The sequence below is a fragment of the Topomyia yanbarensis genome, chromosome 3 (genome assembly GCF_030247195.1).
Source record: "Topomyia yanbarensis strain Yona2022 chromosome 3, ASM3024719v1, whole genome shotgun sequence".
Lineage (NCBI taxonomy): Eukaryota > Metazoa > Arthropoda > Insecta > Diptera > Culicidae > Topomyia > Topomyia yanbarensis.
In genome coordinates this window covers 84,749,004-84,771,531 of record NC_080672.1, presented here as the reverse complement: position 1 = coordinate 84,771,531, position 22,528 = coordinate 84,749,004, and the positions used below count along the sequence as shown (strand labels likewise).

Here is a 22,528-nt window from a genome sequence, read left to right as displayed (position 1 = left end):
GTCTCCTAAGTATAATTGATATATGGTATAGTGCCAATATTTATGGTCTTGCTGAAATTTCAAACCGTACACACCTCAAAAGTTTTGGTACCTCGTAAAAAGTCCCCACGCAACATTTGAGCGCAATCGAAAAACAATGTCATGAAACGTCGAGATCTGGTGTAATGTTGAAAAAAATGCCATTGTGGTACAAGGAAAATTCTCGAATTGAGATGGGAATTGAGCTTGGAAATATAGCTTTTATTTATTTCTGTATGCCAAATGCTTTAGAAATCTGGTGTCAATTCCAAAAAAAAACAATTTTTTTGATTTGTATTTGAAAATCTCAGTTTAAAAATTAAAATACCAGAAAGGCAACGCTTGTCAAAACATTTTTTTACGCGAAGATATAAGATGTTTCATGCACCTTTAAGACATTTGGCATAGAAAATAAATTAAAAGCAGCAGAGGGATTCCATGAGAAACCGGCCGACCGCAAAATATGACCATCGTCGACTCGAACGAAACTTTGCAGGTGTGTTCGCTGTATGAATCTCCATGATATTCTCTAGCAATTGGAATATTTTGATACAAGAGTAATTTTTCAAAAGGGCGTAAACGTTTCTACGTGTATGAATTTCAATTTTTTTTTGTTCGATTACTGTATTTTATACAACAAAACTATCTGAGAACAAGTTACAGGGAATGAATACTTCTGTCCGAAAAAATATACACTGAAAAAAATGCTGTGTCATTTTTCAAAAAAAAAAAACAAAAATTTATGATAAAAATTTAAATTGCGAAAAAACCCATTTTTTAAATTTTTTATATTTTGTTACCAAAAACCTAAAGAGAAAATTTTTATTGCGATTGCATGATGGAGAAAAAATCGGTAAAAAAGTTTTTCTAACAATAACTTCGTACATGTTTTTAAATTTCATACTAATTGACACACAAAATTGTAATTTTATTACAGAATATAATTCTAAGCACCATTTAAAATCAAAATGCATTTAACAAAAATCTTCCAAAATGCGATAGTTTTCGAGATATTTGAAATTTTGCTACTTCAAAAACAATTAATTCGTGTAATTATGCTCTTTTTAAAAGTTATTAACGTTACCCCATCAAAAAATGTCAAAATTTTAATGTTTATCGTTTTAAAGACGTAAAAGCAACCTTTTTAGTGTATTTGGATCATGGAGAAGCTTTCAATAAAAAAGTTTTCCTAACAACAACTTTTGACATTTTTTTATAATTCTTACTATTTGCAGTCAAAAATACAATTTTCTTTTTGAATATGATTCTAAACTCCATTTTAAATCGAAATGCTCTTAACAAAAAATTTCTAAAATGTAGTAGTTCTCGAGATATTTTAACTTTTGTTTTAACAACACAATTATTTTGTTTTATTACGACCTTTTCATAAGTTAGTCGCGTTTCTCCATCAACAATAATAGGTTTTTCAAAAGGCCCGTAAACTTTCCTACAACTTTCTTTTTGACATGAAGGCGATATTGTAAACCATTTGAAAGTTACATGAAAGCAACCAAAATATATTTCAACCATAGGGTCTGTTGATTAAACTATATAGCTGAATCATATGTTGGTTGTTTTCATGTAACTTTAAAATGTTTCACAATATCGCCTTGATGTCAAAGAGAAAGTTGCAGGAAAGTTTACGGGCCTTTTGAAAAACCTATTATTGTTGATGGAGAAACGCGACTAACTTATGAAAAGGTCGTAATAAAACAAAATAATTGTGTTGTTAAAACAAAAGTTAAAATATCTCGAGAACTACTACATTTTAGAAATTTTTTGTTAAGAGCATTTCGATTTAAAATGGCGTTTAGAATCATATTCAAAAAGAAAATTGTATTTTTGACTGCAAATAGTAAGAATTATAAAAAAATGTCAAAAGTTGTTGTTAGGAAAACTTTTTTATTGGAAGCTTCTCCAGGATCCAAATACACTAAAAAAGTTTCTTTTACGTCTTTAAAACGATAAACATTAAATTTTTGACATTTTTTGATGGGGTAACGCGAATAACTTTTAAAAAGAGCATAATTACACGAATTAATTGTTTTTGAAGTAGCAAAATTTCAAATATCTCGAAAACTATCGCATTTTGGAAGATTTTTGTTAAATGCATTTTGATTTTAAATGGTGCTTAGAATTATATTCTGTAATAGAATTACAATTTTGTATGTCTATTAGTATGAAATTTAAAAACATGTACGAAGTTATTGTTAGGAAAACTTTTTTACCGATTTTTTCTCCATCATGCAATCACATTCAAAATATTTCTTTTCTCTTTAGGTTTTTGGTAACAAAATATAAAAAATTTAAAAAAATGGGTTTTTTCGCAATTTAAATTTTTATCATAAATTTTTGTTTTTTTGAAAAATGACACAACATTTTTTTCAGTGTATATTTTTTCAGACAGAAGTATTCATTCCCTGTAACTCGTTCTCAGATAGTTTTGCTGTATAAAATACAGTAATCGAACAAAAAAAATTTGAAATTCATACACTAGAAACGTTTACGCCCTTTTGAAAAGTTGCTCTTGAGTCAAAATAATCTTATTACCTGTGGAAAATATTTAGTCTTGCATGACGGTGAAACGTGTAAAGTTTCATTGGAATCTAAGATGGTCGGTCACAATTTTAAAGATTTTCGGACGGATCTTCGTGGAATTCCTCAGCATTTTCAAACCGCAGTATCAACTCAAATCCAGAATTATCTAAGTTCCATAAGGGCTATCTTTAAAAAAAATCAGCTTGGCAGTAGATCTCGACGTTTCATTACATCCTAAGCCATTTAGCATCAAAAATTCTAATTCAATCTTCAAAATCTTCTAAGGGTCCTTTTATGTTTATGCAACCTCTTAATATTGTCCGATTGAGCTAAACTTTTGCAAAGAGACTTTTTTCGAGGTGCGTCCGGTTAATAAATTTAATGATCACCTGTTTCCCGTACATGTCATTGACATCCTAATGAACAGTCTTCTTAATAGATGCTCCCTCCGTCGCCGTCAATCTGATTTCATAACTATACAGTGAAAGATTTGTGGCTGGAATTTACATGAAATGAACGACAGTCAAACATGAATTAAGTAGTGAGTAGGTGTGCACTTTCCATGTACACAAATTATTGTTTGGAGGTAGAAGAAAGTCAAAGTAAACACCAAAGGGGCGCAAAACTGAGACTCCGCCAAGGGCACCAGAAGACCACGCTACGGCTCTGCCCATATTGCGAGTTTCCATTGAAATTCACAAACTGGAACATGCTTCATGGCTTGCTTCATTTAGTTCCCAGGAAACCGGATTCCTGGGAACCGAATGAAGCAACCCAATTGATTTTTACCAACGCTAAAAGTGGATGAGTTCCTGAATCAAAAACACCCAAAAGTATCGAAATCGGATGGAAATTGCCTTAGTTATTGGCATTTCAGTTTTGTGGGTACCCGGGTACCCTTGTCGGCCTTTTACGTAGTTAAAAATTTTAGGAGACCCTCCTCACTCCCCCTTACTATATCAACAATATTATTAACCCAAAAGCTTGACTTAGTGAAGTTCTAAGATGTCACAAAGTTTCAATTTCCTATAGATAAAACATTGGAATTTCATTAATTGAAACCTTGACCGTTGGACATTGAGAAAGGGGTACATGGAACGAAAAAGGTTGAAAACCACTGGCCTAAAACGACTCGTTAATTGTCAATCCCATTCCAAAATACCCATATTGTTGAGGTTATAGAGCGTTTTCTAAACCGGCAGTCATCATCTTGGTTTCAATATGGCCTAAAATATCGATTTCCGTCATATACTCATAAATTCCATCCCGAAAATACTCATATTGTTGAGGCTATAGAAAGTTTACTAAACCAGAAGTCAAAATAGCCTGAAATATTGAATTCTACTCGTTAACCCCAATTCGAAAATACGTATGTTCTATAAGCTAATAATATTTCAAATTATGTATAACTTCACACGGTACTGTTCGTACACAAACTTTTTTACCAGCTTGGTTCTTAAAAAAAGAGTTTGTTATTTCGAATTTGGTTCGTAGACAAAGTTGCATAAATCGAATATTATGCAAAAAAGAGTTCGTAAATAGAGGTTTCAGTGTACCAAGGTACCAAGAATTCTTTTTTCAAAGCTTATATTTTTGCGTCTCTCGGAATGTTCTTTGTGTTCTGCTGGTAGAAGATGAGCTTAGGCAGAGTTTTTGCATGTACCGTTGCAAAGCAGGCCATGTAACTCGTTTTTTTAAACAGGATAATTTATTTGTTTTTGTTTTGATTATTATATTTTCTTCGAAAATTGAACTGATTTAATTATTTTATTTAGTTTTATCAAATTTTTCACGTGTTCGATTTTGAAAATTTTATTCGTTTTATCTATTTTATCAATTCATTTAATTTATTTCATTAATTTGATTCATTTAATTTGGGTTTCCAGAAAATCCATTCTATTTGTTTAATTAAATTTTATTTATTTTAGGAAGCCTTTTGTACATTATAATGTATCATTTCAATAACTCGGTGGCGAAGCTATTTGCAGAACGTCGTGAAAAATAGCAATTCCGCCATTTTATGAGGTAATTGAAAAGTTATCTCGAAAGCTCAACATAGGGGTTAGGTATTTTATACATTCTATACAAAGTTGGAAATAAATCGGTTAAGTGATTTTTGAGTGGCAATTAACACAGCAAATCGTATTTTTTCTAGAGACGTTCTACAAAACCATCGCTACCGAGTCGCTTGCCGATATTTCTAGTTAAAAAAATTACGGAATGTTATTGAAATGATACATTAAATCTTCGAAAGTTTTGATCAGTTCGCTTCACCCAAATCTCTAAAAAAATCGCAAAAAAGTGTTTTTTTACACTGAAACCCTAAGTTCACCCCCACCCCTTCATTAATTTGTTTGTTAAGTCATCCCATTTTTGACTTTCGTAATCTTTAATTTTTTTTTTTTTCCGAATTTTGACTTCAAAATTCGTAATCTTATCCGCCACAAAAACGCTGGTTTTCTTCTCATAGGAGTAGATCCCTTGCCAAACCATAAATCATTTTCGTGAAAACAAACTTGAATTTACCAGGAGCAGCAAATGATTCATCGTCGACCAGGACACATCCATTGAGCATAATCAGCACCTGGTCGTACAACACATGGGCTCGGATTTTGACCGCTGTTCGTTGTTTAGGGCTTGCGCTGTGTTGTTTATTTTCTCCGTAACATGGACGGAACAATTTTTGTTTCTCACAAGCTCGGGGAAAATCACATCTCAAACCGTTCGTTTTCTATTCACAAGAAAGCTTTCTTCACCAATGAAACATTCTTGCATAGGAAATTTGTTAAATGATGTTGTACCGTTTTAGATATTGTACAATATCCATTTCAAAATCGAAATTTCAGAACCACCACACCACATCGATTTCCAGATTTCGGCTGTCCTTACATAAACGATATTGTGTTTGGGCGACTGAAACTTAGTGGCATGCAAAAGTTTTTAATCTAGTGTGATAAAGAGCTTTAAGTTTTCTTTCAGAGGATTTCAACTACTTGTGAGGATAACTTACCTGCTGTGTGTGTTTGTGCTCTCATTTTTCCCACTCTTCCAATTCTACTTCCTTCCTCCTCCTTCTCATTTCCATCCGATTAGGAAAATAAAGACAAGACACGGCATGGCACATATCCCCGATTACATAAAGGGACATGCCAATATATTCTAATTCCTGATTCCTGGCCGAATGCTACTCGGACAAATTTGGTTGAATTCTATGTGATCGAATACCGCATGGTTGAATGCAATTTAGCAGCATGGGTCATTAAGCCAAATAGCATTAGTCCGAATGATATTTGGCTGAAAGGGACATGTGATCGAATATTATTTGGTCGAATGTTATTCAGTCGAATTCCGTCGGGGCCTATTACATTTAGCAGAACGCAGATATGACTATAGACGTGGGCTATAGACAGAAGTCGGCCACCCGATTTTTTAGTACTAGTGATATTTATGCTAAGCCATGCATATCATTACCATCTTTTAACGCAGGCTTAGTTTTTGGAGGTTTTAGACCTACTTGCACATTAATGTAATTTCTCTGGCCGTGTTAGGGAAAATGTGGCACTATTTCGTTCTTTACTAGGACTACAATTGATGAAATAAGTATAAATAGGCACCAATATCCTTACTTCGTCGTTAAAAAACCAATATGATAGTAAAACTGATCCGAAAACGATGGAAGGTTCGTGTTTGAACGCAACAAAACTCGAATCGAATGCCCCAATTATCGACCTGCTATTTGAGCCATTGCGTTGCACAAATATGGTGTTCATTGCTCAAACCAATAATGGCTTCCAATGCGTAAGATGATCTACATTTCTACATTTTACTATATCGATTTTGTTGGCTATTTTCGGCAAATTTAATACTAGGAGAAACAAACGTAATAAAACTGAAAGATGGACAGGCGTTCCACCCAAGTCTACCGCATGGTCGATGACAGAACATAACTGATCATCATGTTCACACATTCTTTCGATCATGTCCATATGAGTCTGCCTAGTCCTAGATTTTCGTTCTATGTTTATAACTGATTCGCTCTAGAATGCCTATCCGTTTTTCAATTTCTTTGCTTTCGTTTCTCTATAAGTATCAAACATCTCTACATTTTGACGAATTGCAGCCTTTTGTCAGTTTCGAATGCACAATTCTGAAGTTTTTTCCTCCATTTTAAAACCACCATTTTTAATTTGGCAAGTATGAAAACAGATTAGTAATTAGCAACCATGAAAACCCCCAGATCTACATTCAAATTCATGTATGTGGACTTTTTGAGAAGAAGAAAAATTAGATGGCCTACAATTTCGAAAAAAAACACAAAACCACACTTTCAAAAACCCAAACATATTCGAAATCCAATTTCAGGAATCTATAATAGCAGCAAGTTCAGATTTTCAACCATTTCATGACCAAATTCAAAACTTGGCCCACTTCTGTCTAAATTGCTCTGCTTTTTAGTTATTTTAAATATGGTAACAGAGGGTAATTTATTTTTCATTAGGGTGGCTCAAAGAGAGTTTGGTCGTATCGGTTTATAAAACATCCATATTCAAATTATTTGGCCGCTGGATTCGTTTTAGATATGAAAATTTATTAGAAAAAACCTGTTTTAATCCACCTAGTGGTGTAATTGTGACTTTCTCATTTCTCCAAACTATGGCTCGGTGGATGGTTAAGTTCAATATAATTGTGGAATTGTCTACTACATTCTTAGTGCACAGTGGCTCACCAGCCACGAACTTGTCGAGCTACGTGTCGACGGTGAAATACTTGAAACAAAAAATATCATACTTAATTAGCCTAATCAGCATTAGTTCAACATTATCTTCTTGCTAAGTAATTTTGTCATGCGAGAGTGGGTGTGTGAGAAGGGCGAAAAACCCACGAACGAACGACTCCCCAGCCTAATTTGGTATGCCTTGTGATATAATGGTGGTTTAATGATGATTGTGTTGACAGGGGTAGGGGTATGAGAGCTGGATAGAGTGGTGATCTGAGGGGTGATTTAAGGGTGGTGTGAACAGTGGCGAGGGGGGTAACCACTCTCCACACACCCCTAACTACGCCCCTGTTTAAATCCAGAAACCTTATGCCAGTAAAAAAAATTGGCCGGGATTAGGTTGACGGGTTTCAGAGTGATTGCATAAGCTTTCTGTATGAGAAAGGCAAAAATGTGCCAAAACCGTTTTTGTTTGGAGTTTGCCTCAAATCTCAACATTTCATGCACCTTGAAGACATTTGGCATCATAAATATAACTCTATTTTAAAATTTTCCTATAGTTTATAAGAAGAATGTCTGTGTGATCGCACTCTTAAACCCGTAACTCCGGAACCGTAATTCAGATCGACACAAAATTCAATAGCAGCCGATGGGTTGTACCTTTCATTTGAGACTAAGTTTGGGTAAATCAATCTAGCCGTCTCTGAGAAAAATGAGTGACATGTTTGACACATACGTACATACATACACACACATACAGACTTTTTTCCGATCTCGATTATCTGAGTCGAATGGGATTTGACACTCAGCCCTCCGGACAGGGATTATATTAACGGTTTTCAGAGATATTGCATAACTCTAAATAAATCAGTTTTTGTGCGTTGAATTCATATGTTTTCTTTTTAAATATATTAAAAATTACATTAACTGCTCATTAGGGTGGCTCAAAAATAAGTATTTTGTCTTTATGAGTCAAACTTTATTTTGAAGTTGATAGGAATAAAGTTATTAGGTAAACCGTGCAAAATAGTTTATTCAGCCTAAGTATAATATGGCCAACTACAATAAAACTATCGTTTAAATTTAATATCAGTAATGACCATTTTTTGTCATTTTGATAGCTTATAACAAATTTTCGCAAAAATAACTTAGGCTCATTTGGAAGAGAATAACCCATGCTTTCCAATCAGTATAGCGCGATCGCGGGCGTCATTGTTGTTATGCCACTATAAGTTCATGTTCAATGAAATATCATGACACAAAACTCAAAGTCTGATTCTTCAACTACAACATTATCAACGTGCAGAGTACACACATGAAGCGTGACCCGAAAAGGAGGAAAAAGAATTTCAACGAAGCTTGCCAATATGATGAATACTGTAATAATAAGTTGTAAAGAAGTGAAAATGCGGCCGACCATAAACTATGGCCATCGCCGCTTCGTGCAAAACTTTGCAGTTGCGTTCGGTTTATGAATCTCCATGTTTTCCTCTTGCAATTCGAACATTTTGACACAAGAGAAAATTTTCAAAATGGCGTAGAAATTTTTGCATGCATTAATTTCGAAAATATTTTATGTGATTATCGTATTTTCAAAAGCAAAAATATCCGAGAACAAATTAAAAGGAAGAAATAGTTCAACGCAAAAAGAATATGCATACACAATCAATTCAGTTCGGTAATTTCCACAACTGAGCGGTCAGTGAACTTTTTTCAAATGATAACTCACCAAAGTGGCTTTAATTTACTGATTTTCAGTGATATATTTCCCTAGCTTCAGCAAAACAAACGTCACTTCTACTATGATCTCGGTAAAAGCTTTGTTAACTGAGTTCCCGGCTGTGTAAAACTAGGCAAAAGGTAGGAAAAAATAGAAATTCGGTAGAACAAAATGGATGGAAAAAAATTTGTGATATTTTGTACAAAACCAAAAATTTAAGTTAAAAAATTAAATTGGAAAAAAACTGCTTTTCTGTTTTTTTTTTATTTTTTGTCAACAAATGCATTAAAAAAGAAAAGAAACATTTTAAATATCGTTACATTACGAGCATAAAAGTTTTTCTAACAATAACTTGAAACATGTTTTTAAATTTCATACTAATTGACAAAAACTATAATTTTATTATAGAATATGTTACTAGAGTTCATTTCAATTTAAAATGCTTCTAATTAAAATCCCCCAATATGTGATAGTTTTCAAAAAATTTGGAATTTCGTTTCAACAAAAATAATTTTTTCGTAAAATCATACCCTTTTTTTTAAATAATTCACGTTTCTCTATAAACAACTATCAACTATCACTTGTTTATCGAAACTAGATCACGTGAAAAGTACATTCAATTTTTGTTTGTTGTGTAGAACTGTGCAATCATTCACCAAAAATTTATGAAAAGATTAATATTTTAAGTATGGTCTTGTAATTTTTTTTTGCATAAATGCATTCTATTATTGTGTAACAATTTTCGGACTCTACAGTCAAAACAAATTTAAATAAATCCTGCCACACAATAGAATTATTATGGTAACAATTAGAATTTATTTTACATTTACAACAAAATTAAGAAATAGGAATAACAAATAGCTTCCAATCAATGAAGTTCGCACCTTGCATCTTCACTATCAAACTGTGCTGAAGCATGCCAATCTCACGATAAATGACGCAGAGTACTGACCAAAATTTCCACCGGTATTATGAAATACGATTGACAAACACTTTAATGTATTCATCAATCAATCACACAGAAAGCAAAACGTAGATGCGGATCTTCTAATGAAACAATGCTGTCGGAAGATCGGTACGCAACTTTTCACGCAGAATCGCATCGAGTTTGCAACGTTCACAATTCATTGAACAAAATGACCACGCAGTAGTGTAGATGCTAATCATTACAAGTTCTCCGCCCCATTGCAATTTTATGCATTTATAATTACCCGTTTACTACGAGCTCCTCAACCTCAGCGGGAGCTATAAAGGTAGACAGTAATGCGGTAGTGTAAATTTCATGCTATCACTGTCGGTTGTTCGGTTCTCATCCATTATCATTATAACATCTCGCCAAGTGTCAAAGCTGTCCAACACGGAGCAACACGATTCGAGTTCGTCACTTGTGTACGCATCGAGTCTCTTTCTTCTACCGGCACTGGAGGTCACCCAAAGATACTCACGTTTTTTTCGCCGTCGTTGATCGTGCAAACACACAATGTGTTTGCAGATTCGCTCCGCTTGGGCTGGTGTGTGAGTCAGATCAAGAGAGCGACTTAGAGTGGCCCCCTCACCAGCAGTGGTAATGATCATTGAGTGGTGGTTTTGTGATCGGACAAGCGCCCGCTGATAAGAGCTACCCTAAACCGAGCGCAATCGATGCGGTAGTGATCCAATCGCACATCTGTCCGCCAATCAGTGCTTATGAAGAAGAGCTTTAGCAAAGGTCGTGAAGATGTGCGATTTTTTCTGATGGCAACACAACCGTCAAACGGCAGACCTGTTGATGGTGGCTTATTATGCAATTTGTTGACTCTCGTGGGTAAGCAGCTACGATTGAGGCTTGAAATACGGATATTTCGGCTGCTAGAGCCGTGCCCGTGAAACGATTAGTCGGTCAATGGATGGAAGCTGAGCATGCCTTTCGAGTGTGTGTGCGAGTTGTTGTTTGATAGGTGGTAGAGGAATTAAATGAATTAGTAGATAAACAGAAGAGTAAGACTGAGCTGAGCACTCAGCACGATCGTATGGCGTCTGGGTTGGGAAACTTGGGAGGTCAACAGGTCGCATAATTGATTGTAGAAAGGCAGAAGCTGCCGATGTTCATGTTAATTTTAGATTGTTAATTCGAAGAGCCGAGAGTTTTGCACAAGAAATACCAAATATCAATTTCAAATATTTTCAAATGTCAATTTCTGAACAAACATGTTTGTGGTAGGAATAATTCAAGGCATGAATTAATAAATCAACCGATGATTTTTTTTCGTGTAATAGGAATTTAATCTTCATTAGAGTAATGAACTCTATTATGGGAAATTAGTTATGGAATTTACGTTTCGACTTCGTCTCATCAGAATCCGACACTAACTTAGTTAACGAACTAAGCTAGCGTCAATAGCGCTTGAAATCATGTACAACCTCCAAATATCACGAACATCGTTCAATTTTCGGTTCGAAATCGTTAATACAAATCACATATTGCTGTTGGATTATTCATGAGTAAAATTAAAAAAAAAATAATAGAGCAGAAAAATTTAATAAAAGGTATCAAATTCACGAAATTGGTAGAATAATTCAAATAAATCAAATTAAAAAAATAAATAAATCGAATTAGTTTAGCTTAAACGAAAATTCGACAATATTTAAAAAAAGTTGTAAAATAATATAATAAATTAAATTGTTTCAAACTAACAAATTGGATGAAATGAATATAGGGAATTAATGAAGAGAATTAATAAAATATATTACCTAAAAAAATTAATAAAATAAATGCATGAATAATAGGAATAAAACAAAAAATATATTTAAATAATACAATTAATAAAACAATCAAAAGGAATAATATGGACGAAATAAACTCTTTCATGCCCTACTTTTTTCTAGCACATAGAGGGTTCCAAACCCGTTTTCCTTTCTTAAACGTGTTGGAGTAAAGAAGCACGGAACACCTGTTTTGATCATGATAGATGCTTCTCTAGCAGTGCTAGAAGCTTGCCCGTTTTACCTTCCGATCCTCAGTACACATCTCCTGCAAAGTTTTCAATGGTTCAATAGGGCGGCAAGAGAAGTAGAAGACAATCTAAATTGATAACATTCATCAAATTTCAAAAATATTTTAAGCCAACGAAGATATATCAAAATATAATTATTCACCGATAACTGAAAATGCTTCAGTGGAATTCAATCAGAACAACTGCAATAACTTCAGTTCTTCTAGCTGTTAGCGCTCAAATAAGAGATAATAGAGGAATTCCACTAAGATCCGTCCGAAAATATTGAAAATCGTGACTGACAATCTTAGATTCCTACGAAATTTTACACGTTTCACCGACATGGAAGACTAAACATTTTTCACAATCAGTAAAAATTTTGTTACTCAAGAGCAATTTTTTAAAAGGTCGTAGATATTTCTACGTGTCATAATTTCAAAAAAAAATTGTTCGATTACTCTATTTTATACAGCAAAACTTTCTGAGAATGAGTTACAGGGAATGAACGTTTCTGTACGAAAAAAATATACACTGAAAAAAGTGTTGTGTCATTTTTCACACAAACAAAAAATTGTTAAATTGCAAAAAACCCATTTTTTCTGATTTTTTATATATTGTCAACAAAAACCTAAAGAGAAAAAAACATTTCGAATGTGGTTATATGATGGAGAACTTATTGTTAAAATAGTTTTTCTATCAATAACTTTATACGTGTTTTAAAATTTCATGCTAATTGACATACAAAACTGTAATTTTATTACAGAATATAATTCTTACTATCGTTTGAAAACAAAATACATTTAACAAAAATTTTCACAAATGCGATAGTTTTCGAAATATTAGGAATTTTGTTCCAACAAAAACAGATAATTCATGTGATTAGGCCCTTTTTAAAAGTTATTCTCGTTACCCCATCATAAACTATCAAAAATCTAATATTTGTCGTTTTAAAAGCGTAAAAGAAACTTTTTCAGTGTATTTAGAACAATACAAAGTTTTCCTAACAACAACTATTGACATATTTTCATAATTCATACGACTTGCATTTTCTTTTCGAATAAGATTCCAAACACCATTTTAAATCAAATTGCTCATAACAAAAAATTTCTAAAATATAGTAGTTCTTGAGATATTTTAAATTTTGTTTTAATAACACAATTCTTTTATTTTGTTACGACCTTTTCGTAAGTTATTCTCGTTTCTCCATCAACAAAAATAGGTTTTTCAAAAGGCCCATAACATTTCCTGAATCTTCTCTTTCGACATTAAGGTGATATTATAAACCATTTATTTAAATTGTTTTTGTGAAAAATGACACAATATTTTTTTTCAGTGCATGTTTTTTTTCGTAAGGGGTCGTGCATAAATGACGTAGCATCTTGGGGGGTAGGGGGGGTATAACAAATTTGTGACGAAGTGTGACGAGGGGGAGGGTAGGGTCAGAAATTGTGCGACGTAGCATGAAGTTTAAGTTTTTTTTTTGACGGGCATCAAAACCCATTAATTAGAGAAAACAGTTTAATGTTCCTCCATTCCCAAGTTGCTTTTCACGCGGTTTTTCATTTTGTAAATTTTACTGTTCGCGAAATGGCAAGCTCGCAAAGAAATGGGAAGATTTTTCATGCGGATTTAAATTGCCACATTAGCTAGCTAATATTGCTAATTAGTAGACTTATTTTGGTAGCTGAATTAAATTTTCTTTCGGATTCAATCAAAGAAAATTTAGTAATTTAGTTGAGCTTATGCTTCCTAAAATCGTTGGCAGCTGCAGGATTGTGAACTTCTCTTCATGCTTTTTGACATGTAAAATTCTAAACAAAACTATCCACACTACATTTGTCATGAAATGTACTTGCTTGTAGGCAATTTGCTGTTATAATGAAAATGTTGATAAAAGTCGTCAAACATTTTGTAAGGACATGCATTTAAAAGAATTGAAAAGCATATGTATTTTTTTATTAGGGAAATGCTACGTCATTTACAAGGGGGAGGTTAGAATTTTGTGACCAAATGCTACGAGGGGGGAGGAAGGGGTCGAAAATCGCCAGAAAAAAGCTACGTCATTTGTGTACGGCCCCTAATGAAGTATTCATTCCCTGTACCTTGTTCTCAGATATTTTTGCTGTATAAAATAGAGTCATCGAACAAAAAAAAATTGAAATTAATGCACGTAGAAGCGTCCACGCCCCTTTGAAAAATTGCTCTTGTATCAAAATATTGCTATTGCCCAAGAAAATCATGGGGATTCATAAACCGAACACAACTGCAAAGTTTCGTTCGATTTGACGATGGTCATATTTTGCAGTCGGCCCGGTTTCTCATAGTATCCCCCAATAGTCCCAATAAGTAGCATTACTTGCTTTTGTGAGCAAGTCTTGTCTAACCTCAAAGTTATAGCTGTGTGAAAACGATGTTGTTTGTAAGCAACATGGGTATGCAGAGATTAATAAAATCAATATAACGAATAGAATGAATAAAATAAACAAAATAAAAAAATTGAACATTTGAATAAAAAGAGAAAAAAATAAACGGAATAAAATTATTAAAATGAAAAATTTAACGATATTAAAAGGGTAAAAAAAATAGAATAAATTAATAAAATAAAAATAATTAATTTTCTGGATGAAATAAATAAAATGAATGACCGAAAAATAGTCAGATTATTAAAATGAACAAAGTCGATAAAATATGTGAACTAAAAAAAACGAATAAAATGCATATGAAAAACCTGTTTTAATCCACCTAGTGGTGCAATTGTGCCTTTCTCATTTATCCAAACTATGATTGAATGACTGGTTATGCTCAATATAACATTGTGGAAATGTCTATTACATTCTTATTACACTTGATGAGCATTGAGCATATATAAGTGCACGACTGTCACGAACCTGATAAGCAACACGTTGACACTGACATACTTAAAAAAATAATCTTTAAATAGCTTAATCAGTGTGAGTTCAATGTTGTCTTCGTGTTAACTTCATGGTGGAGAATGGAAGGGATATAATTGGTGGGAGGGGGAAGATGCGTCGGGAATCATCTAACTTATTTTAGTATACGGGGTGGATGAAGAGAATGCCTGTAGGAGGTTGGTCTGAGAGGGTGGGGGGGGGCGAGAGATGGGAGGGGGGTTGAGAGGTAGAAGGTGCAGGGGTATATGGAGGGTTCAACACCGCACTTCATATTACCTTCATATATACCTTCTATTTCAGACTAGGTTAGTGAAATTTGGTTCAATCATCACCGAAGTGGAAGCTTTTGATCTGGAATTTGCCCCGAATCCCGGGACTTTCGGAATTATCGATAATGGACAATACATTCCAATAATTTTTGATTCGCCATCAGTGATCTAGGGCTGTGAATAAATTTTATAAATTTAATAAATTTTTTAAATTTTATAAATTTTATAAATTTTATGACATGTATATGACATGTACATGTCATATTTATGACATGTATGTACATGTGTATGACAGTGAAGTTTCGCAGTAATAAATAATCCGAAATCTTCATGAATAGACATAAGATATTGTTTATAATGCACCATCAAATCAAACTCAACAAGTGGCTTCTGTTTTTTTTTAATTTTACAACTAGTGATGCTTTTACCATTCATGGAGCAAGACGCATAATGTTTTCATGGATAAATGTAGACTCTTAATTTTAAGTTTGTATTTACAGGAGAAATTTTCAGATTGTAGGCGTTTCGGTGGGTTTTAAGATTAAATAATTAGAAACCCACCAAGCATAATAACTTTATCACTGCGCAATGAAGAAACTTCGTTCTTAGGCGTAAGAGTTTTCCTTTAGAAAATGACAAATCGAAATTGTTATGTCCAATGGCTAAGGAATAAAAAATATGGCAAAAATCCTATGAACTGTTTTCAAATACTACAAAAAGGTGAGGTGCAGGTTTATCCATTATTTAAATATTTTTGGCTAACTTAACTCATTTGAGTTGTAATTTGCTGTAACAAAATAGTTTGTTTTTCCTCATATAGAATATTTAGCGCGCATCTCGAGGTGCTTCTACTTCGATGGGAAATAAATATTCAGATTAACCGTTCTTATCTCATCGACTATGTAACATGAGAACCAATTGGTTGTGTTTTTGAATCATAGTGTGATCTGAAGTCGTATGGAAGTTATTGACATTTAAGGAATAAATATGGTAATTAATGTCGTTGTTCTGGGCGAAAATAGCCCAAAAGCCTGGTTATGTAATTGTGATTTTCACATCCAATATAAATACTTTATTGCTTTTTTCCATTTTTATTTTGACTGCTGTGTAGTTACATTTTTCTACAAGCTTGAGATTTATAAGAAGAGAAAATAATGGAAATTTAAAAGTCATAGTACACAAGTGAGAGCAAGGATTTGAAATATACAAACCGGACAATTAGAAGTAGCTTTGTTCGTACTCTGTTGACATAATAAAATAATAGTTGAATAGCACTTTTTAACACAAGAAACTTAGTTTGTGTAGGCAGTAATGCAAATCTACATATGGGTCATTCCACGTCAGATTTACAACCAAAATTGTAATTCCTTCCAATTTTTTTTCTTGCATTCTTTAGCTAGCAATAATTGATACGTATTTTTTGTTTTGGCTGAATATGATTTTTTTAAGTTATTGGTTTTTGAACTATTGAAGTTATTTAAATTGAACATTTTTCAATCACTAATAACTCGGAAAGGATTAGATATATGGAAAAACACATTAAATAAAAAAGGTGCATTTTCAAATAAGATTACCGAAAAAACACAAAAACTTTTTTTTTGTTATATAACTGATGAAATCTGCAATTATTAGAAACAAAGTTAAAATTGGATCAAATATTTTTACTTCTTCAAATATTAAGAATCATGTTGAATATATTGTGTAAAAATTTGGAAGTGAATATTAAAATACCTTGCGCGATATTACAATTATAAACTTAACACAAAGAGTTCTACGCTAAACGCCCAGTGTTAGGCCTGTTAAAATTGATATATCTCATAAAATACTTTCATTCTGAAATTTTCACTCAAGCTTCTCGATAAAATTATAAATTATTTAAAAAAACACAAAAATAATTTTTTGGCTCAATTTAAAAAAAATCATTTGCTTCTAACATTTACAGTTACATAACAAAAAAAATATTACCAAAATATTTCCGGTGAGATCATGAGAAAACAAGACTTTTGTTATTTAATGCTTTTTCCACAAATCTAATAGTTTCTGAGTTATCAGTGATTAAAAATGTTTAAATATATAAAATTTATAAAATTTATAAAATTTATAAAATTTATAAAATTTATAAAATTTATAAAATTTATAAAATTTATAAAATTTATAAAATTTATAAAATTTATAAAATTTATAAAATTTATAAAAGTTATAAAATTTATAAAATTTATAAAATTTATAAAATTTATAAAATTTATAAAATTTATAAAATTTATAAAATTTATAAAATTTATAAAATTTATAAAATTTATAAAATTTATAAAATTTATAAAATTTATAAAATTTATAAAATTTATAAAATTTATAAAATTTATAAAATTTATAAAATTTATAAAATTTATAAAATTTATAAAATTTATAAAATTTATAAAATTTATAAAATTTATAAAATTTATAAAATTTATAAAATTTATAAAATTTATAAAATTTATAAAATTTATAAAATTTATAAAATTTATAAAATTTATAAAATTTATAAAATTTATAAAATTTATAAAATTTATAAAATTTATAAAATTTATAAAATTTATAAAATTTATAAAATTTATAAAATTTATAAAATTTATAAAATTTATGAAATTTATAAAATTTATAAAATTTATAAAATTTATAAAATTTATAAAATTTATAAAATTTATAAAATTTATAAAATTTATAAAATTTATAAAATTTATAAAATTTATAAAATTTATAAAATTTATAAAATTTATAAAATTTATAAAATTTATAAAATTTATAAAATTTATAAATTTTATAAATTTTATAAATTTTATAAATTTTATAAATTTTATAAATTTTCTAAATTTTATAAATTTTCTAAATTTTCTAAATTTTCTAAATTTTATAAATTTTATAAATTTTATAAATTTTATAAATTTTATAAATTTTATAAATTTTATAAATTTTACAAATTTTATAAATTTTATAAATTTTATAAATTTTATAAATTTTATAAATTTTATAAATTTTATAAATTTTATAAATTTTATAAATTTTATAAATTTTATAAATTTTATAAATTTTATAAATTTTATAAATTTTATAAATTTTATAAATTTTATAAATTTTATAAATTTTATAAATTTTATAAATTTTATAAATTTTATAAATTTTATAAATTTTATAAATTTTATAAATTTTATAAATTTTATAAATTTTATAAATTTTATAAATTTTATAAATTTTATAAATTTTATAAATTTTATAAATTTTATAAATTTTATAAGTTTTATAAATTTTATAAATTTTATAAATTTTATAAATTTTATAAATTTTATAAATTTTATAAATTTTATAAATTTTATAAATTTTATAAATTTTATAAATTTTATAAATTTTATAAATTTTATAAATTTTATAAATTTTATAAATTTTATAAATTTTATAAATTTTATAAATTTTATAAATTTTATAAATTTTATAAATTTTATAAATTTTATAAATTTTATAAATTTTATAAATTTTATAAATTTTATAAATTTTATAAATTTTATAAATTTTATAAATTTTATAACTTTTATAAATTTTATAAATTTTATAAATTTTATAAATTTTATAAATTTTATAAATTTTATAAATTTTATAAATTTTATAAATTTTATAAATTTTATAAATTTTATAAATTTTATAAATTTTATAAATTTTATAAATTTTATAAATTTTATAAATTTTATAAATTTTATAAATTTTATAAATTTTATAAATTTTATAAATTTTATAAATTTTATAAATTTTATAAATTTTATAAATTTTATAAATTTTATAAATTTTATAAATTTTATAAATTTTATAAATTTTATAAATTTTATAAATTTTATAAATTTTATAAATTTTATAAATTTTATAAATTTTATAAATTTTATATATTTAAACATTTTTAATCACTGATAACTCAGAAACTATTAGATTTGTGGAAAAAGCATTAAATAACAAAAGTCTTGTTTTCTCATGATCTCACCGGAAATATTTTGGTAATATTTTTTTTGTTATGTAACTGTAAATGTTAGAAGCAAATGATTTTTTTTAAATTGAGCCAAAAAATTATTTTTGTGTTTTTTTAAATAATTTATAATTTTATCGAGAAGCTTGAGTGAAAATTTCAGAATGAAAGTATTTTATGAGATATATCAATTTTAACAGGCCTAACACTGGGCGTTTAGCGTAGAACTCTTTGTGTTAAGTTTATAATTGTAATATCGCGCAAGGTATTTTAATATTCACTTCCAAATTTTTACACAATATATTCAACATGATTCTTAATATTTGAAGAAGTAAAAATATTTGATCCAATTTTAACTTTGTTTCTAATAATTGCAGATTTCATCAGTTATATAACAAAAAAAAAGTTTTTGTGTTTTTTCGGTAATCTTATTTGAAAATGCACCTTTTTTATTTAATGTGTTTTTCCATATATCTAATCCTTTCCGAGTTATTAGTGATTGAAAAATGTTCAATTTAAATAACTTCAATAGTTCAAAAACCAATAACTTAAAAAAATCATATTCAGCCAAAACAAAAAATACGTATCAATTATTGCTAGCTAAAGAATGCAAGAAAAAAAATTGGAAGGAATTACAATTTTGGTTGTAAATCTGACGTGGAATGACCCATATGTAGATTTGCATTACTGCCTACACAAACTAAGTTTCTTGTGTTAAAAAGTGCTATTCAACTATTATTTTATTATGTCAACAGAGTACGAACAAAGCTACTTCTAATTGTCCGGTTTGTATATTTCAAATCCTTGCTCTCACTTGTGTACTATGACTTTTAAATTTCCATTATTTTCTCTTCTTATAAATCTCAAGCTTGTAGAAAAATGTAACTACACAGCAGTCAAAATAAAAATGGAAAAAAGCAATAAAGTATTTATATTGGATGTGAAAATCACAATTACATAACCAGGCTTTTGGGCTATTTTCGCCCAGAACAACGACATTAATTACCATATTTATTCCTTAAATGTCAATAACTTCCATACGACTTCAGATCACACTATGATTCAAAAACACAACCAATTGGTTCTCATGTTACATAGTCGATGAGATAAGAACGGTTAATCTGAATATTTATTTCCCATCGAAGTAGAAGCACCTCGAGATGCGCGCTAAATATTCTATATGAGGAAAAACAAACTATTTTGTTACAGCAAATTACAACTCAAATGAGTTAAGTTAGCCAAAAATATTTAAATAATGGATAAACCTGCACCTCACCTTTTTGTAGTATTTGAAAACAGTTCATAGGATTTTTGCCATATTTTTTATTCCTTAGCCATTGGACATAACAATTTCGATTTGTCATTTTCTAAAGGAAAACTCTTACGCCTAAGAACGAAGTTTCTTCATTGCGCAGTGATAAAGTTATTATGCTTGGTGGGTTTCTAATTATTTAATCTTAAAACCCACCGAAACGCCTACAATCTGAAAATTTCTCCTGTAAATACAAACTTAAAATTAAGAGTCTACATTTATCCATGAAAACATTATGCGTCTTGCTCCATGAATGGTAAAAGCATCACTAGTTGTAAAATTAAAAAAAACAGAAGCCACTTGTTGAGTTTGATTTGATGGTGCATTATAAACAATATCTTATGTCTATTCATGAAGATTTCGGATTATTTATTACTGCGAAACTTCACTGTCATACACACTTAAATTTTTCTGCCGAATCTCAGCTTTTTCTGCATCATTTGCCGAAATTTCAACAGCTGAGATCTCGGCCAACAATTTTTTTGCTGAGATATCAGTAAAAGTGACGTTTGATAACTGAGACTCGGATAATATTTCGCCGAAAATTAGTAAACAAATGTCACTTCGCTGAGATATCAGTTCCCTACTTTGCTGACTACACGGCTGTTGGAAAATTACCGAACTGAAAAGAGTGTGTAACTCATAAAGCGAACGATTCTAATACCAAATGCAAACTTCAGCCCTATCCAAACAATGTGTCATCGAAAGGTATCATTTTCGTACAAACGTACTCACCACAAGCACCAACGAAGGAATTCCCATCGCTACCGGAAAGTTCACAACGCTTTTCCGCTTATTTTCTTCGTCCGCCGATTGCTTCTTGTCGCAGTTTGTAAGTGGCGACGTTTTTTTCTCCCAGAGTTGGTTGAAAGCCGAGAAACTTGGCGGTACGGCCGAAGAACGTCGTTTATGTTGCTGTAGCGAGTTGTTGGTACCAGCAAACATATGCACACACACAGTCAATTGTATTGTTTACTTGTTCATTAGAACTGCACTTCAAACGACGAATCGGTAGGTCTTCATTTCATGCCTACACTCAATTCGCCGGATTAGGCTGGCTGATCTCTCGAAGACTTTTAACGCGCCTGCACAATATTTCTGCACTTGATTGCCTGTTAGCAACGTTCCGAAGCTGTCGAACCGATGCGCACGCCTTGAAACACGCCGCGTCGACACGCTTAGAATGAAGGAAATGCTGCAATCTTCACACAAAAAAACTCTTAGTCGAGGGGCACACTTAACTGCTCTGACAGCGGGGCGAACGAAAAACAATTAAATATGCAATATATAATAGAAAGATTAAAATGGAATAGAATGGGACTCTGCGATGAACTATGATTTGATTCCTCTCTGAAACATCCACGACGAATGTGGCATTCGCCGTCAATTGGAAGGGTAAATAAATAGTGACAGAATAAACAGTTTTCTGCGGCGCCCACAGTTCACATTTTGAGTTGAAATCGAGAAGCTCTAGCGAATGTGCGTCACCTGCTCTATGCCTTCAATGGCAAGTGCCTGTTCAATTGATGTTCCGGTTTTAGATTTATTGTAATTTATGCACAATGTACACCGATAGCCGAAAAGTTCAAGTTCGAAAAATACCAATACACCAGATTCGGAGCAAAATAATTTAGATCACTTGCTGGAATTGTTAAAAATAATCTAGATCACTTGCTGGAAATGTTCAAGTTCCAAGAACCCAACTGAATCCACCAGGAACTCCTGAACGAATTTACACTACTTAAGAACGACCCTCACCGATCGAGCACCTCCAAATAACTGACAGGAGAATTTAGCATAAACTTCATTTTAAATGCGGCATTTCAACGACTCGCGTGGCTCACGGACAGTTTGCAGCACAACGACGACGCCGTCGGCGGCGCTGCTGCGCATCTCGTGGTTCTCTCACGTAAAAACAAAAATGCAAGTTGCACGCTGGATGGTGGAGAACTCACTAGCACGAGAGCCGGTGGCATCGCGACGCCACCGGCAGCATCCCACGTTCCCGCAATCATGTGTATAGACAGATCAAAACAAAATTGATAGTAGAACATAGTGCTGTTTGTTTATGCATTAACGGTG

General features: G+C 30.7%; 1 protein-coding gene across 5 annotated transcripts in view; it reads right to left on the bottom strand.

Moving 5' to 3' along the window:
* The window catches only part of LOC131694160 (uncharacterized), a 133,718-nt gene extending 111,503 nt beyond the window's left edge, over positions 1 to 22,215 (bottom strand). For 3 of the 5 annotated variants that reach the window (XM_058982630.1, XM_058982632.1, XM_058982633.1), the window contains exon 1: positions 21,182 to 22,149. In XM_058982630.1, coding sequence (XP_058838613.1) covers positions 21,182 to 21,391 — 210 coding nt within the window. In that variant the 5' untranslated portion in view covers positions 21,392 to 22,149. Of the gene's footprint in view, positions 1 to 21,181; positions 22,150 to 22,204 lie in introns of those variants that run through there. The other 2 variants (XM_058982631.1, XM_058982634.1) reach the window with 2 other exon arrangements.
* Positions 22,216 to 22,528: the final 313 nt, after the last annotated feature.